Below are 18,489 nucleotides of genomic sequence, written 5' to 3'. Positions count from 1 at the left end.
TACATCAGAACCACCATGCAGCCTTGTACTACATCTTTACCTTTGGTCTCTTTCATTGCCCAATAAATCATAAGATCTAACTGATCCTTTTCCTGCCAGTAGGCACTACCTTTATTCTTTGGGAAAATTAAATCATAGAGGGGTGGTAACAAGTGGTAGGCGTGGTTGGCTGTGCAAGGGGAGTAGTCTGTCCACCCTCGTTAGGCTCTAGAGACCCATCAGAACCTGTCACATAAGAACTGCTATTGAAAATACAAGGACGTTTTTCTCCATGCAGAAGGGACATCATTTGAAGAATCTACCATTCTAGGACCTTATTGAATTGAGTGTCATTGCTGAAATTAAAGTGTGACTGTATAATTTTGTGATGATTAATATCATCTTATGAGATGTCAGGACAGACACCTTACACTGCTCTCATTTATGCTTTAGTAAAGAAACTCTACCTGGAGAAACAAAAAGAGACTCCTACTCCTGCATATAAATTAGAGAACTGTGTCATTTCCCACTCTCAACTAAACTGCAGATCAGAGAAAATGAAGGAAATAAAATAAGCCCAAATATGAAATTCAGAAGAACAACAAAGCTGACTCTCAAGGAAATAGAGGTTTTTTGATGTTTGCTTCCAAGAACTTGGAAGAAAGGAAAAGTATGACGAACATGAGTTCCACCAAGGAGCACAGTGATTCTTGGGTTGTTTTACGATGACTTCAATTATCAGCTTCTTTCCATCACCATCTTTCTTTTTTACTTTCCTTCAGTTTTCTCTAGTTTTTTCAATAACAATTCCCACATTTCCCTTTTTCTCCCTTTTATGCATTAGTATAAAAAGCAGAGGAAACAGAGATCAAATTGCCAACATCTGTTGGATCATCAAAAAAGCAAGAGAGTCCCAGAAAAACATCTATTTCTGCTTTATTGACTATGCCAAAGCCTTTGACTGTGTGGATCACAATAAACTGTGGAAAATCTTGAAAGAGATGGGAATACCAGACCACCTGATCTGACTCTTGAGAAACCTGTATACAGGTCAGGAAGCAACAGTTAGAACTGGACATGAAACAACAGACTGGTTCTAAATAGGAAAAGGAGTACATCAAGGCTGTATATTGTCACCCTGCTTATTTAACTTATATGCAGAGTACATCATGAGAAACGCTGGGCTGGAAGAAGAACAAGCTGGAATCTAGATTGCCGGGAGAAATATCAATAACCTCAGATATGCAGATGACACCACCCTTATGGCAGAAAGTGAAGAAGAACCAAAGACCCTCTTGATGAAAGTGAAAGAGGAGAGTGAAAAAGTTGGCTTAAAACTCAGCATTCAGAAAACTAAGATCATGGCTTCTGGTCCCATCATTTCATGGCAAATAGATGGGGAAACAGGGGAAACGGTGGCTGACTTTATTTTTGGGGGCTCCCAAATCACTGCAGATGGTGACTGCAGCCATGAAATTAAAAGACACTTACTCCTTGGAAGGAAAGTTATGACCAACCTAGACAGCATATTAAAAAGCAGAAACATTTCTTTGTCAACAAAGGTCCATCTGGTCAAGGCTATGGTTTTTCCAGTAGTCATGTATGGATTTGAGAGTTGGACTGTAAAGAAAGCTGAGCACCAAAGAATTGATGCTTTTGCACTGTGGTGTTGGAGAAGACTCTTAAGAGTCCCTTGGACTGCAAGGAGATCCAACCAGTCCATCCTAAAGGAGGTCAGTCCTGGGTGGTCATTGGAAGGATTGATGTTGAAGCTGAAACTCTGATACTTTGGCCACCTGATGTGAAGAGCTGACTCATTTGAAAAGACCGTGATGTTGGGAAAGATTGAGGGCGGGAGGAGAAGGGGACGACAGAGGATGAGATGGTTGGATGGCATCACTGACTCGATGAACATGAGTTTGGGTGAACTCCAGGAGTTGGTGATGCACACAGGGAGGCCTGGCATGCTGCAGTACACGGGGTCGCAAAGTGTTGGATACCACTGCGCAGCTGAACTGAACTGAACTGAACTTATTCACAAATGTAAGGAGTAACCCAGATAAATTATGGAATTATTTTGTTGGCAATGTTGTGTTACAACCCATGTCAGAGTGATCTAAATACTATTAGAGCTCTACAACACATTTCCCACTCATATTCCCTGCACTGCATTCCCTGCTTATCCCCCATTTCTCTCCAAACTTAAATTATACAAAGATCCTAAAAGTTAAAAATTCCAAAGTCCTTTGGAATGATTGTGTATTTCTTTCTTACACCGATTTTATATGCATGTCTCATGTTTTAAAACTTTAAAAAGAGTTGTATCACAGTCTCTGGTTGTTCACCAAGTAACAGATTTTCCTTTGTTACAATTCATGTTCAAAGTTTTACATGTATGTAAGATAGTATAAATGGTATCTTCTAAATGCATATATAGGATTACATTATTGGATGAATAGATGGACAGATATACATACGATGAACAGGCAATCAGTGTAGCTGAAATTAATTGAATAATCTTTTTGCTCTCCCCTATGCCCTAGGAACTGAAGAGGAAGATGAAGGGGATGACCGTCTTTTGGGGTCTGTTGAAGAGTTCTGGTGGTTTCCACATATGTGGAGCCATATGCAGCCCCACCTCTTCCATAATGAGTCATCTTTGGTGGAACAGATGATTCTCAACAAAAAGTTTGCCTTAGTAAGTAACTCACTTTGAACTAAAGTGCACAGGCTACTAAAGTGACTGGCTTTTTATATTGAGAACATCTGAGGTTTGGGCATACGGGCACTTTTAAGCAGGCATTTCTATGTGATGGTCGGAAACACTTGGTAGTGCAGCCTGTCAGCATGTGACTTTTGAATTCGTATTGGATGCTCATCACTATGCTTCTTGTTTTGAGGGGTCTAATTTAAAAGGAAATTTTCAGGACACTCACAGGACTCAGCTACATGACATTACGGTCAGAGCTCATAAAATATGGCTCACATCCAGAAAGAGCTTTCAGCTGCACTGAGAAGACAAAATACACACATAAAACAAATCTCCACTTAGAAAACAAACGTACACTTACCAAAGATTGAGGGATGAAAAAGGAACTGGGGATTAGCAGATACAAACTACTACATATAAAATAGATAAACAATGAGGTCTTACTGTATAGCACAGGAAACTATATTTGACATGCTATGCTTTTGAACTGTGGTGTTGGAGAAGACTCTCGAGAGTCCCTTGGACTGCAAGGAGATCCAACCAGTCCATTCTGGAGGAGATCAGCCCTGGGTGTTCTTTGGAAGGAATGATGCTAAAGCTGAAACTCCAGTACTTTGGCCACCTCATGCGAAGAGTTGACTCATTGGAAAAGACCCTGATGCTGGGAGGGATTGAGGGCAGGAGGAGAAGGGGACGACAGAGGATGAGATGGCTGGATGGCATCACTGACTCGATGGACGTGAGTCTGAGTGAACTCCAGGAGTTGGTGATGGACAGGGAGGCCTGGTGTGCTGTGATTCATGGGGTCACAAAGAGTGGGACACGACTGAGCGACTGAACTGAACTGAACTGAATAAACCATAATAGAAAAGACTATGAAATGAATATATATACACACACATACATATAGATATATCATTGAATCATTTTACTGTAAACAGAAGCTAGCACAACACTGTTAGTCAACTATAGTTCAGTTTAAAAAAACAGTCTTCAGTAAAATGAGATATTCCTGGACCTAGTGCCAAACTGTATAGACGTAAAATCCACCATCAGAGAAGGAAGTGTCATTGAGAGTACCCAGGGAAATGTTGTGTAAATAGGATTTCAGGTACATTCTGAAATAAGAATAAGATTTAAATGTCAGGGAGAATTTGGAGTTAAATGAGGCTGAGGGAAACACAGGTAGGAGGTGTTCGCTGGCAGGTGGTAATGAAATCTCAATCTGGAAAGGCAAGAGGAATGGGAAGAAAACCATTTAAAAGACATCAAATACATATAACACAAGGAAGGAACATTTATTTGACTGAGCAAGATACACTGTTTTAAAACCAAGAGGATTCTGATTCTGGACAGGAAATTTTACAGTTAAAGTTAAGTGCAGTACATGGGAAAATGTGCTTGTGATGAGTGGAGATGGTATAGAGAAGTTAACAAACCAACAGGGCATGTTTGGGGTGGGAGGGTGTTTATCTTTGTATTATTCTGATGGGCACACAAACATGTGGAGGGAGTCCAGACAAGTAGCTCTTTACTGAACCAGCATTCTCCTTCCTGGGCAGAGAGTACACTGGGGCAAGGACTGTGTTCTGCCTATCACAGTTCCCAGTTCATAAACATACTCAGTGAATATTTGTAGTATGAACAATTAAAGCGGCAGAAATTACCTCTCAAAAAGCAAGTGAAGTGTAATATATCTTTATTACAGTATTTTTCTTATTTGCAAACCCCAAAATTTATATTACAGTGTTCATAGATTATGTTGTTAATAAAGCTAAAACCATCAGATCATATTTCTAGGTTCAGTTCAGTCAGTCAGTCATGTCCCAACTCTTTGCGACCCCAGGGACTGCAGCACACCAGGCTTCCCTGTCCATCACCAATTCCTGGAGCCTACTCAAACTCATGTCCATCGCGTCAGTGATGCCATCCAACCATCTCATCCTCTGTTGTCCCCTTCTTCTCCTGCCTTCAATCTTTCCCATCATCAAGGTCTTCTCCAATGAGTCTGTTCTTCGTATCAGGTGGCCAAAGAATTGGAGTTTCAGCTTGAGCATCAGTCCTTCCAACGAATATTAAGGACTGATTTCCTTTAGGATGGACTGGTTGGATCTCCTTGCAGTCCAAGGGACTCTCAAGAGTCTTCCCCAACACCACAGTTCAAAAGCATCAATTCTTCGGCGCTCAGCTTTCTTTATAGTCCGACTCTCACATCCATACATGACCACTGGAAAAACCATAGCTTTGACTAGATGGACCTTTGTTAGCAAAATAACAAAGGTCTGCTTTTTAATATGTTATCTAGGTTAGCCATAGCTTTTCTTTCCAGGAACAAATGTCTTTTAATTTCATGGCTGCAGTCACCATCTGCAGTGATTTTGGAGCCCCCCCAAAAATGAAGTCTGTCACTGTTTCCACTGTTTCCCCATCTATTTGCCATGAAGTGATGGGATCAGATGCCATGATCTTAGTTTTCTGATGTTGAGTTTTAAGCCAACATTTCCACTCTCCTCTTTCACTTTCATCAAAAGGGTCTTTAGTTCTTCTTCCCTTTCTGCCATAAGGGTGGTGTCATCTGCATATCTGAGGTTATTGATATTTCTCCTGACAATCTTGATTCCAGGTTGTGCTTCATGCAGTCCAGCGTTTCTCATGATGTACTCTGCATATAAGTTAAATAAGCAGGGTGACAATATACAGCCTTGACGTACTCCTTTCCCGATTTGGAACCAGTCTGTTGTTCCTGTTCTAAGTGTTGCTTCTTGACCTGCATACAGATTTCTCAGGAGGTAGATCAGGTGGTCTGTTTTTCCCATCTCTTTAAGAATTTTCCACAATTTGTTGTGATCCACACAGTCAAAGGCTCTGGCGTAGTGTTGTTCATGTACTGTATTTCTAGGTAAATCCTACTAATTGTAGTCTAAGGCTAGTGTGCAAAAGAATTAAAATACATTACACTAGTTAATTTGGATATGATTTGGGAAATTCTAAAATATAACCACTCCCTTGACCAAATATTTTTTTCTATAGATTTGAAGTCCTGACCCCAGAACTAGGGGCTTCCCAGGTGGCTCAATGGTAAAAGAATCCGCCTGCTAATGCAGGAGATGCTGGTTCGATCCAGTGTTGGAAAGATTCCTGGAGGAGGAAATGGTAACCCACTTCAGTATTCTTTCTGGAGAATCCCATGGATAAAGGAGCCTGGTGGGTGACAGTCCGCAGTCGCAAAGAGTTGGATGCGACTGAACATGCACCAGAACTAGAAATGACTAATTTGAAGCATAATCTCAATTTTGAGGTTTCCTGCAATTTTGCCTTTTCCAGTGTTAGAGTCTCCAAACCCTGAAACTATATGGAACTCTGTGGAAAGAAGAGCACATGTTATATCTCCCTTGGCTGGCCCCCCAGTTATGTAACTATCAGTTTTTTTGGTTAATCAGAATTTAAGAAAGTGCTGATGGCCACTTGCCCAATTAACATGAAATGTATTTTACATAAATTTCTAAAGCCCCAGGAGGTTTGAATAGTTGACTCACATAGTATCTTACTCGAATTTGTACAACAAAAGTTTAGAATTTGTGAAACACGCTGATTTTTCCACAAGAATATAGAAGACCAAATACTATGGGTAGCATCAGGAGCCCATATTTACCTTTTAACTTCAAACTACTCCCCAAAATAGAAAATGGCTTCAAGTGCACATTTTACAGACACTGATATTTTGTCAATAAAACACAAATAGGTCCCTACATGCTAGTATTTTGAATATGTTGACAGTATTTGCAAACTCCTGTGAGATGGAGAGCCACCATTCTTCCCTATAGGACTAGTAAACAGCACGTAGAAGTGGATAAACATTGCCACAGTTTGTAATAGCACTAAAAATCCCCTCAATGTAGCAAACAGTAATTCTGTCATCTTCAGAAATCTAAAAGACTGCTGATATTGGCAATGTTAATCAGCAAGAGAGGATATGGAGAAGAAAATTATTTTGTAGTTTCTTTTTAAATCTGTGGAGAAAGGAAGGAATTTTTAAAAGAGGAAAATACATACACAAAATATAAGAAAGTACTAATAAAAGATAAACTAAGAAGTGATAGAGAAGATTTCAAGGTATGTTGTTATTGTTGTTTTGGTAGTCTTCAAAAAAAATTTTACCAAGGCATATTTGACTATATTCGCTGTTATATTCCCCTGAAAACAGAACATTATCTGGAATAATAGTATTCTGTTATGACTTGGATGAATTAATCAACATATGCCAATATTATTCCGTTCAGTTCAATCACTCAGTCATGTTCAACTCTTTGTGACCCCATGGACTGCAGCACACCAGGCCTCCCTGTCCACCACCAACTCCCGGAGTTTACTCAAACTCACGTCCATTGAGTTGGTGATGCCATCCAACCATATCATTCTCTGTCATCCCCTTCTCCTCCCACCTTCAGTCTTTCCCACCATCAGGGTCTTTTCCAATGAGTAAGTTCTTCTCAGGTGGCCAAAGTATTGGAGTTTCAGCTTTAGCATCAGTCCTTCCAATGAATATTCACTACTGATTTCCTTTAGGATGGACTGGTTGGATCTCCTTGCCATCCAAGGGACTCTCAAGAGTCTTCTCCAACACCACAGTTCAAAAGCATCAATTCTTCAGTGCTCAGCTTTCTTTATAGTCCAACTCTCACATCCATAAATGACCACTGGAAAAACCATAGCTTTGACTAGACGGACCTTTGTTAGCAAAATAATATCTCTGCTTTTTAATATGCTATCTAGGTTGGTCGTAGCTTTTCTTCCAAGGAGCAAACGTCTTTTAATTTCATGGCTGCAGTCACCATCTGCAGTGATTTTGGAGCCCCAGAAATAAAGTTTGTCACTGTTTCCACTGTTTCCCCATCTATTTGCCATGAAGTGATGGGACCAGATGCCATGATCTTCATTTTCTGAATGTTGAGTTTTAAGCCAACTTTTTCATTTTCATCAAGAGGCTTTTGAGTTCCTCTTCACTTTCTGCCATGAGGGTGGTGTCATCTGTGTATCTGAGGTTATTGATATTTCTCCTGGAAATCTAGATTCCAGCTTGTGCTTCTTCCAGCCCAGCATTTCTCATGATGTACTCTGCATATAAGTTAGATAAGCAGGGTGACAATATACAGCCTTGATGTACTCCTTTTCCTATTTGGAACCAGTCTGTTGTTCCATGTCCAGTTCTAACTGTTGCTTCCTGACCTGCATACAGATTTCTCAGGAGGCAGGTCAGGTGGTCAGGTATTCCCATCTCTTTCAGAATTTTCCACAGTTTATTATGATCCACACGGTTAGAGGCTTTGGCATAGTCAATAAAGCAGAAATAGATGTCTTTCTGGAATTCTCTTGCTCTTTTCCACGATCCAACGGATGTTGATAATTTGATCTCTAGTTCCTCTGCTTTTTCTAAAACCAGCTTGAACATCTGGATGTTCACGGTTCACGCATTGTTGATGCCTGGCTTGGAGAATTTTGAGCATTACTTTACTAGCATATGAGATGAATGAAAATGAGCAGTAGTTTGAGCATTCTTTGGTATTGCCTTTCTTTGGGATTGGAATGAAAACTGACCTTTTCTAGTCCTGTGGCCACTGCTGAGTTTTCCAAATTTGCTGGCATTTTGAGTGCACCACTTTCACAGCATCATCTTTTAGGATTTGAAATCACTCAACTGGAATTCCATCACCTCCACAAGCTTTGTTCATAGTGATGCTTCCTAAGGCCCACTTGACTTCACATTCCAGGGCAAATGATCATGAATTGAAAGAATAATTCACATTTGAAATTTGGTCATTCTTAACCTCACATGTTAAACAGAGGACATTTCTTAAAAATGCCATTCCTAGTTTCAGGTTGACAACCCAAATTATGGTCTTGAGGCAGCAGAGAACATTCATAAAAGTTTAATCAGATACAGAATCAATTGACTTTTTTGACAGGAGAAGACACACATAAAAAGAGACTGGATCCAGGATCACTCCCTCCTGGGTCATAACAACGTGAAAGAGAACAGAAGCTTTGGGGAACAGTGATTAGTATATAACACACAGTGGAGAACAGCTGTTGTTTTTATTATCAGTATATTCAGTATCATAAAACTGCCATCTTCAGTTTTTGCCTGGGTTTCTGTGTTTAGAGTGACAGGTATGAGGGACAAAGATCCTCAAGTTTAAAAGCTTATTTTATATTGGGGAAGACATTGGTTCATGTGAATTCTACATTTTCTAGTATGTGTTCTCTAATGCCCACTAAGGCATTAGTCACAAAGCTGCTTTGCTGTTAAATTTAAAGATGCAATAAGAAAAGTTCAAGGGTTTTATTTTTTTATATATTCTATATTATTTCCTTAAATTCTTACAGCAGCTCTGAATTGTAGGCATACTTATTCTCACACTATGAAGAACAACACTGAAAAGTCAGAGAAATGACAGTGACCCACTCATGGTGATAAAGCTCACTAGTGGTAGAATTTAAAACCAGAAATCCTCTTTTATTTTTAAAGCGCATAAATTGTGATTCCAAGCGTCCTCACTGGCCTCCTAAACCAATTCACAGGTATAAGTCTAGATTTCTCTTTTGCCTGGTAACCCAAGAGGGTATCTGGGACTTCTGCTAACATCAGGGAAATTGAGAACTAGAGGTGAAATCCATAGGGCAACATTTCCCTTAGGTTCCCAAATGCTCCTTGAGCTAGGCAGAGTTTATAACATGTTGGGAAAGAAGACAAACAACTGCATCGGGGGAACTTTTCACATGACTGACCGGCATTTATCATGTATAACACAAGTTGGTTGTGTGTGCTCAGTCATTTGCGACCCCCATGGACTGTAGCCCGCCAGGTTCCTGTGTCCATGGAATTTTCCAGGCAAGAATACTGGAGTGAGTTGCCATTCCCTACTCCAGGGGATCTTCCCAACCTAGGTATCAAATCCACATCCCTTTCCTCTCCTGTACTGGCAGGCTGATTCTTTACCAACTGCAGCACCTTGGAAGCCCCATCATGTCTACTTTACAGCCCCATACAGAGTCTACTTTATTTTTTTTTTTTTTTTAGTTCAATGGCACTTCTATTTTTCCCAGTGGTACTTTCTTTAAATTTATTTATTTTTAATTGAAGGATGATTGCTTTACAGTATTTTGTTGGTTTCTACCAAACATCAACATGAATCAGCCATAAGTTTACCCATGTCCCTTCCCACTTCAACATCCCTTCCACCTTCCTCCCCGTCCTACCCCTCTAGGTTGATACCAAGCCCCAGTTTGAGTTCCCTGAGTCCTATAGCAAATTCCCATCAGCTGTCTATTTTACACATGTAATATATGTTTCCGTGTTACTCTCTCCATACATCCCACCCTCTACTTCCTCCCTTCTGGCCATGTCCATAAGTCTGCTCTCTATGTCTGTGTCTCTACTGCTGCGAGATACAGAATCAACTTTAATTCAAAGAAACTGTTCTGGAGGAAATTCTGCCTCAATTCTCCACTCACTAGATGGAACAAGCGGTATTGTGCTAATATTGCATTTGGAAATTGGGTCACACTCTGCTTTTTTCCACCAGCTTGGGAGCTCTAAATTTAAAGAGGAGCATGAGTGTTTCGCAGTGAAGAAACTGAAAGCACAGACAAGGAAGCCACTGGGTGTTCAAACAAGACTAGACACCATGGGTAAAACTGAACATGCACAGCAGTTAGCTAGAGGACATTTAAATTCTTTCCAACTAAGCGAATCTGAGACTATGATGTAAGACTCTTTGATGGGATCCTCTCTGTCACCATCTACAGCCAAACGCTTGCGATTTTCATTGAGTTTTAGCAAACACATCTTATCTATTAATCCTTCGGCACAATATAGACACTTCTGTCTCACACGGGAATTTGATGTCCATTTTAATTTAGCTTTGAAAGCTCTGTCTAATTGCTTACTATGGAAGGTCAACCAAATCCTCTAAGCAAACTTGCATTTGATGATTATAGCCATCAGGAAATACAGCTTTAGAGGTTGATTAGAAAATATTTTTAGTTATCAAATATGGGATGATTCAGGTACTAAGATGAAATTTCAACAGGGGATTTTCTTTGAAAGGTACTATTTCTGAGGCAAAGATTAATTGTAACATTAATTATTGACCTATAACAGTAGAAATATCTTATACAGTTTTTCAAATTGGATACAATTCCATTAGAAAAATAAAATAACTTACTGCATTTAAGCATCAAAAGAATCATCAGTATATATACTCTCAACTGGAAACTTGGATTTAAATTTTAGTGAATTATGGTAGTTTAATTTTTAGAGATAAAATAATCAGTAGAAATTTTTATCATAGAACTCATCACCAATATCAGTGATACCTAGCACTGTTATGACAATACTTTTAAAATTGGTAGCTGTAAAACACTGTTCCGGATCCTGAAAACAAAATCTTAGGCAGGATTGTACATTTTGATTGCATCATCATTATGCCTTCACACAGTGTCTTTTCCCCCGTTTTCCAAGTTCAGCAGAACCTGCCACTTTACGTTATCTGACATGTCTAGTGCCCATTATGCAACTTCTTAGGCTACTGAGCACATTAACTTTCTAAAATGGAAATAAAGATTACAGTATCAAACTGTAATTTAAAATATATTGAAAGACTTGCTGGCTTAAGGAATATATAATAATCTTTTAATTAGTTTGCTTGCCAGCTAGAGAATGAATGAATTTTATCATTTTCACTTCAGTGAAGCACTTTATAAAGAAGGACATTAGGCTGTCATTTTATTGATATTGAAAACAAAGTGTAATTCTAATTATCCTAGTAGAAATAGAGTTTAAACCAGAATTCACAAAGTCAACTCTGAGCTGGTAGATTGCTTCTGGACCAAAGGAAGCAGCACAGTTTGAGAAAGCCAATAGCCATTATTCAGCGCAGGATGACCAAGATGGTGAAATATATAATTTATTTCATGAAAAGAATGGCTGAAGGAACTTGGAGAGGGCGAGACAAAGAAGAGGAGAGCAAGGGATATATTATCAGGGTTAATATTCACATTAAAAGTACTGGTATGGCCATGCCAGTTATTACAATATTGAAAATGTCAATACCCCCAGTACCACCTTAGACCCTCCCCATACATGTTCCAAGCCTCCCAACTACTCAGCAACTCAGAGGGCCTGGCTCATAGTCTCCAACATCCAGCTTCAGTTCTACAGCTGGCACCAGGTCTGACCAATCAGTGGATGGCATGTTGACTGGTAAATATTTTGAGTGTTAACCCTGAATATGATGAATCCATCAATAAAAATAAAATCTATACAACTGCTAACTTTGTGTCTATTTTCACCTTTTTGTAACTCCCCCTTCAAGTTCCCAGTTATTCAGTATTTTCTATGAGTTTTCTTTTGCACTATTCCTGCTCCATCTCAAAACTTCCCTTCTCCTCTCCACTTCCAAATGTTTTATCCCACACCTGGATCACTGCAGCAGCATCCAAACTAGTCTCCCCAACTCCTCGTTCTTTTCCTTTAATTTATGCTCAGAGAGGGAAAGCTGTGCAACTTGAAATTCTATTATTCTGTTTTCCCTGCGTGAAACAGAACCTTGCATTTCAGTGAGAAAGGTTCTTGGCTCTCCAGAGGAAATGTAAGAAGAGAACATTTCAACCTCCAGATAGCGACCAGACATTGAACTTGGTGCTCTCCACGCATCCTCCATTCATCCAGACACCTGTAAACCTAGTTATTCCCATATTTAAAATGCAAAAAGTGAGCCTCAGAGAGCATATGTAATTTTCTTAAAATCACACAGCCAGTGAAAACTGGGGAGAGGGTTTGATCTCAGGCCGGTCAAGATCCAGAGCCCACGTAACCAGCATGGTTTGTGTAACTGAACGTTGCCCATGCCACTGATACTGTTATTGATTGCTATTACAAAAACCTCATGACTGGAATGTTACTATTTCTCTGAAGAGTTATATTTAAACAAATTCAGAATATTAGAATCTGGATTTTTACAATGTTTTTCTTTTAATTGCTCTTTATATGATTTGTGCAATTTCTTCCATTTGTGCAGCTATCACCCAAGTATTAACTGTCCTGATGTTTATTATAAATACCAGACCGTATGCAGTAGTTATAACAAAGATCAGTATCAACTTTTCTACTCTGTCAGTATTATTACTTCAGTTAAAGTTAATACCATGAAGTCTTAAAGATTCCTAGTCTATTCAATTTTATATATTTTCAAAAAGATTAAATGTGTTTGCAAATACTCTGGGAGTTTAAGCCTGCCCCTGAATTGTTTATAGCGTTATTACTTCTCAAGGACCCTGAAGGTCCATAGTAAACTCATAACTTCAAACTCTGAGAAAGCTGGATTAAACTAAACCCTCCAATTCCTTCACTGTGTCTCTAGAAAATTTTATTTTCAGTGATTTTGCTACAGCATAAAAAAGTAAAGCCTCATAGATTCTTTTTTTCTTACATTTCTATAAACCCCTTCATGTGTTTATTTGAAGAAATCTTGGCAATTCAAAAAAAAAAAAAAAATCAACCTGGCCTGTGTAAAGTAAAAGTGTTTACATCATTCTGTTGAGTATTCTTACAAAAGTGTACCCTTTAGTGGTATATTTATTTATGAGACATTTAACAAAGATATGATGACACTTCAGAAATTCTGAAGGGAACTCTAAGAGAGGAAAACAGTATGCTCTGTTAAATGGAAACTCACTTGAAATAAATTACATAATTATTAGGGGAGACTAGAAGAAAATCAATCACTCTCCCCAAAATAATTCTTTCTTAGAGGTTAAAATGAAAATGAAGCTAAGTATGTATACCCTCTTTCTTTATTGGTACTAAATTATTAGCTTAACTTTTGCTTCTGTGATTTCTTTTTTTTCTTCCAGTTTTATTGAGATACAATTGATACACATTCAATATTGTGTAAGTTTAAGGAGTGCAGCATGATTTGATTTACATACATCATGAAATGATTCCCACAATAAGCTTAGGGAACATCCCTCATCTCATATGGATATAAAAGAAATATTGATATAAAAAATATTTCCTTATGATCAGAATTCCTAGGATTTATTGTCTTAACAACTTTTATGTTTATCATGTCGTATATTATGTCCCTGGTACTTATTTAGAAAGTTTGTACCTTTTGACTGACTTCATCCAATTCCCACTCCCCCACCCCCCACATCTGATAAGTACAAATCTGATCTCTTTTTCTATGAGTTTGTTTGTTTTTTGAAGTATAGTTCGCCGTTCAGTTCAGTTCAGTCGCTCAAGTCATGTGCGACTCTGCGACCCCGTGGATTGCAGCACGCCAGACTTCCCTGTCCATCACCAACTCCCGCAGCTTGCTCAAACTCATGTGCATCCAGTCAGTGATGCTATCCAACCATCTCGTCCTGTGTCGTCCCCTCCTCCTCCCACCTTCAATCATTCCCAGCATCAGGGTCTTTTCCAATGAGTCGGTTCTTTGCATCCGGTGGCCAAAGTATTGGAGTTTCAGCTTCAGCATCAGTCCTTCCAATGAATATTCAGGACTGATTTCCTTTAGGATGGACTGGTTGGCTCTTCTTGTAGTCCAAGGAACTCTCAAGAGTCTTCTCCAACACTACAGTTCAAAAGCATCAATTCTTCAGCTCTCAGCTTTTTTATAGTCCAACTCTCACATCCACACCATGACTACTGGAAAAACCATAGTTTTGATTAGACGGACCTTTGTTGGTAAAGTAATGTCTCTGCTTTTTAATATGCTGTCTAGGTTGGTCATAGCTTTTCTTCCAAGGAGCAAGTGTCTTTTCATTTCACGGCTGCATTGTATAACTGACCTACAATACCATGTTAGTTTCTGTTACACGACTTAGTGATTTGATGTTTTATATGTGTTTCTGGAATTTCTTAAAGCATTAAGGCTTACTAAATTTCATTAAAGTTCTTCAAATAATTCAGCTATTCTTTTAGGATACTTGAAGAGGAATATTTGATGTCAAGAAAGGGCTTTTGCCGATGTCATTATTATGGCCTTATCAAATTTATGGTTCACCAAGGATATTTTAATCTCCTACTTTACATACAATATCAATTACTTTTTCCAGAAGAAATGTATACTGTTTGATAAAACTTCTTTTTAAGATAAGATTGATAATGTGTATTTTCAGCCCCCATATCTTCTTTTAAGGGATGTTTTCTCTCAAATAAGAATCCTCAGTCTTGGGGGGGAACTAGAAGAACTGGAGGAAGGATTCTTAGTTTACTTTTGTTGCTTTTGTTTCTTTATTTGTTGTTTCAATAAGAAAGAGAATAATGTTAATAAGATGAAAGGAAGTCAAATGGCACTTGACCTCTAACGTTGCTTGTATGTTTTATTTTCTACAATACCGTAAGATAATTGATTACCCCTACTTGGCAAATAAAGAAATTGAGGTTTGGTGAAGCTGTGTAACCTGCTGGGGTGCTATAACTAATGAAGGGCAGCACTAAGATTGAGCCCAGAACTTCTAAATTTGTGCTTCCTCCATGACACTGTCATTCCCCATCCCCGATATTCCCTGGTAAACACTGATCGTTTTATGTTGTGGGTTTGACTATCTTTATTTACCTTTAAAACAATTTTATCAAAGTATAGTTGATTTACAATGCTGTGTTAATTTCCGCTATATGCCAAAGTAATTCAGTTATACATGTATATGTATTTTTTTCATATTCTTTTCCACTATGCTTTATCACAGTATACTGAATATAGTTCCCTGTGCTACATTAATAAGACCCTGTTACTATCCATGCTATATATAATAGTCTGCATGTGCTAATGCCCAACTTCCAATCCATCCCTCCCTCTATGGCTGTCTTTGAACATGGGAAAAATAAGATTCTTTTCTCACTGTATACTTAATGAAACACTAGACTCTCCAGATCTGAGTGACTTCAGAGTGATAAGGTCATACCTCTGTTTTATGAATTACTATAAAAACAAGATCTCATTATTAACACCTTAATCTAAAGACTTTTGTACCTTTCGTTACTGTTGTTGCTGTTTGTTTCATCGCTCAGTCCTTTCTGACTCTTTTGTGACCCCACAGACTGTAGCCCACCAGGCTCCTCTGTCCATGGGATTTACCAGGCAAAAATTCTGGAATGGGTTACCATTTCCTTCTCCAGGGTGATCTTCCCAACTCAGGGATCAAACCCATGCCTCTTATATCACAGGCGGATTCTATACCACTGAACCCCTGGGAAGCCCTTTGTTACTGTAGTCATGTTTTTTCAAACTCCAAACTGTGAGATAAAGACCATCACCTTCCTGGGGTTTCTGGACCCACAGGAATATCACTAACTGGGGAAGTTTGCCTCAGCCTTGGTGTTCCATGTCTTTGTTGGAGTTTCATTTTATAGGAGCTTCCTTGGTGGCTCAGATGGTAAAGGATCCCCTTGCAATGCAGGAAACCCAGGTTTGATCCCTGGGTTGGGAAGATCCCGTGGAGAAGGGAATGATCACCTACTCGAGTATTCTTGCCTGGAGAAGCCCATGGACAGAGAAGCCTGGTGGGCTACAGTCCATGGGGTCGCAAAAAGTCAGACAAGACTGAGTGACTAACATACACACAATCATATCTATTCATTTCATAGATATGATTGATTAAGTCACTGGCCACATGGTTGAAGTCAGTATCAGAGTCTCCTCCCCTGCCTAGAGGTCAGGTTGATATAAGCTGGCTCAATGCCCCAACTCTCTAATCGGATGTTTGGTCTTTCAGGCCTGGCTAAATTCTGAACTGAGTCATTTTGTTAACATAAATTCAGATCTTTGGTCTCAGGAATCCACTATGAATAAAGGACATTCCTATCACTTAGAAAATTCCAAGGATTTAGGGCTTACCTCCCAGCAACCAGGGATGATGAAGACCAGCCAGTTTTTTAGTTATACAACAGCTGCCAACAGAGGATGATTTTAAACTCATAAACCAAATCTAAAAAACACCATGATCATCACTGAAGATTTTTCACATACCAGCCAGCAAACAATTTATATTATGAATTAAAGAGCACACTGAAAAACTAGAAAGAAATCTAGTAGCCAAATCTATAAATACTAACCAGATTTATGTAAATATGCCTATCACATTTTAGGGTGTTATCACTTCCTTAAATATGTAAGAAGAAAATTATACATGTTAGTTTAAGATTAGATCATGGATTTAAAATAGTGCATTTATATTTAGCATCCAAATATGAGACTATTTCTAAACACCACAAGGATTATGTCAAAAAAACACAGAGTTTTAAATCTGAATCTTAGTGATTACTTGCACAACCCTTTTAATTCACAATTGAAAAAAAATGAAAACTCAGCTTCCTTTACTAAAGGAGTTATTTCTTTTAAGATCTTTCATTACATAGCATGCCAGAAATACCATCATTTAATCACAGGAATGTGTTCTAATATTTACACTCTTAGCACTCAGTACCAAACCTAATTCCCTAACCTAAAGATAAATCCTGACTTGCCTAGTTTGGTTCTAGATGAAGAAGGAAATACGATTCCTTTAAATAGTAACTTTACATACATTGGGCCACCATCGATTCCATTTCTTACTTCCCTCCCCGAGTTACAGCAACTGCTACAGGACCACTCCCAGTGCCGGAGGCCTCACAGGTTCTCATAAGCTAAAAGGTCACGTGTCGATCATTAGTATTACCTTAGGAAAACACTCTTTAGACGTTTTAAAATTCTTCTCAAATTCAAGGGAATGTGTGTGTACGTGTATATACATGCATATGTGTATGTATATGTATATGTCTTTTAGTGAAAAGGTGTTAATTCCACTTCTCCAAACAAGCTCCTATTATCTGAAAAAATGCATTATTTTCTGTGTGAAATAATAGCTTATACAGCCACAGCTTTTAAAGAAGCCAGTTTAAAAACCGAAGCAAACCATTTTCTTCTAGAAACAACTCCAAAATATACTACTAAATATAAACATAGGTATACTTTATTGGAAGCCCATTTTATCTGTAAATGTAAATTCTCAATACTATAAGATAGTTAAACAAAGCATTAACTTCTATATACTGAAGAAATGGGACATTCTAACCCAAATGAACTCGAGAAAAGCATTTAGAAGTATTTTGAAATTACTTTGTAATGAAGTTTTAGATTTTCTTCCAACTATAGAATGTAGAATGTTTGTTTTTGTTTCAGAGTGTCTGCTTGCTTTCCTGTCATTGTGCATTTTTTATTACATTAGTTCTTGTACTTGCTAATCTGAAAAATATGGAAACAGACAGCAGATTTTTAGGTCATTAGTGGAAATTTAAAATGTTCTCTTTAGAAGGATTTAAATAGAGGAAAATATTAAAAGTAAAGTACCATTTTTGAGTATACACCTGGACAAAACTATAATTCAAAAAGATACTTGTACCCTTATGTTCATAGCAGCACTATTCACAGTAGCCAAGTCATGGAAACAACCTAAATGTCCACTGACAGATGAATTGGATAGAGAAGATATGGTACCTATATACAGTGGAGTATTACTCAGCCATAAAAAAAAATAATGCCATTTGCAGCAACATGGATGCAACTCAAGATCATTATACTAAGTGAAGTAAGTTAGAAAGACAAATACTATATGATATCACTTACATGTAGTTTAAAATGAACCTATCTGCAAAACAGAAAACAGTCTCACAGACACAGAGATCAGATTTGTGGTTGCCAAGGGACAAGGAGGGAGAAAGAAGAATGGACTGGGAATTTGGGGTTTGCAGATGCCAA

At 38.4% G+C, this 18,489-nt stretch overlaps 1 protein-coding gene across 2 annotated transcripts in view; it reads left to right on the top strand.

Annotated features, from left to right (window-relative positions):
* Window positions 1-18,489, top strand: part of NDST3 (N-deacetylase and N-sulfotransferase 3) — a 187,684-nt gene that overhangs the window by 80,367 nt on the left and 88,828 nt on the right. For both annotated transcript variants that reach the window (XM_027543736.1, XM_027543737.1), the window contains exon 4: window positions 2,523-2,677. In XM_027543736.1, the coding sequence (XP_027399537.1) occupies window positions 2,523-2,677 (155 nt within the window). The remainder of the gene's footprint in view (window positions 1-2,522; window positions 2,678-18,489) is intronic.

Source organism: Bos indicus x Bos taurus, chromosome 6, assembly GCF_003369695.1.
Source record: "Bos indicus x Bos taurus breed Angus x Brahman F1 hybrid chromosome 6, Bos_hybrid_MaternalHap_v2.0, whole genome shotgun sequence".
Lineage (NCBI taxonomy): Eukaryota > Metazoa > Chordata > Mammalia > Artiodactyla > Bovidae > Bos > Bos indicus x Bos taurus.
This window is presented reverse-complemented; position numbering and strand designations above follow the sequence as displayed.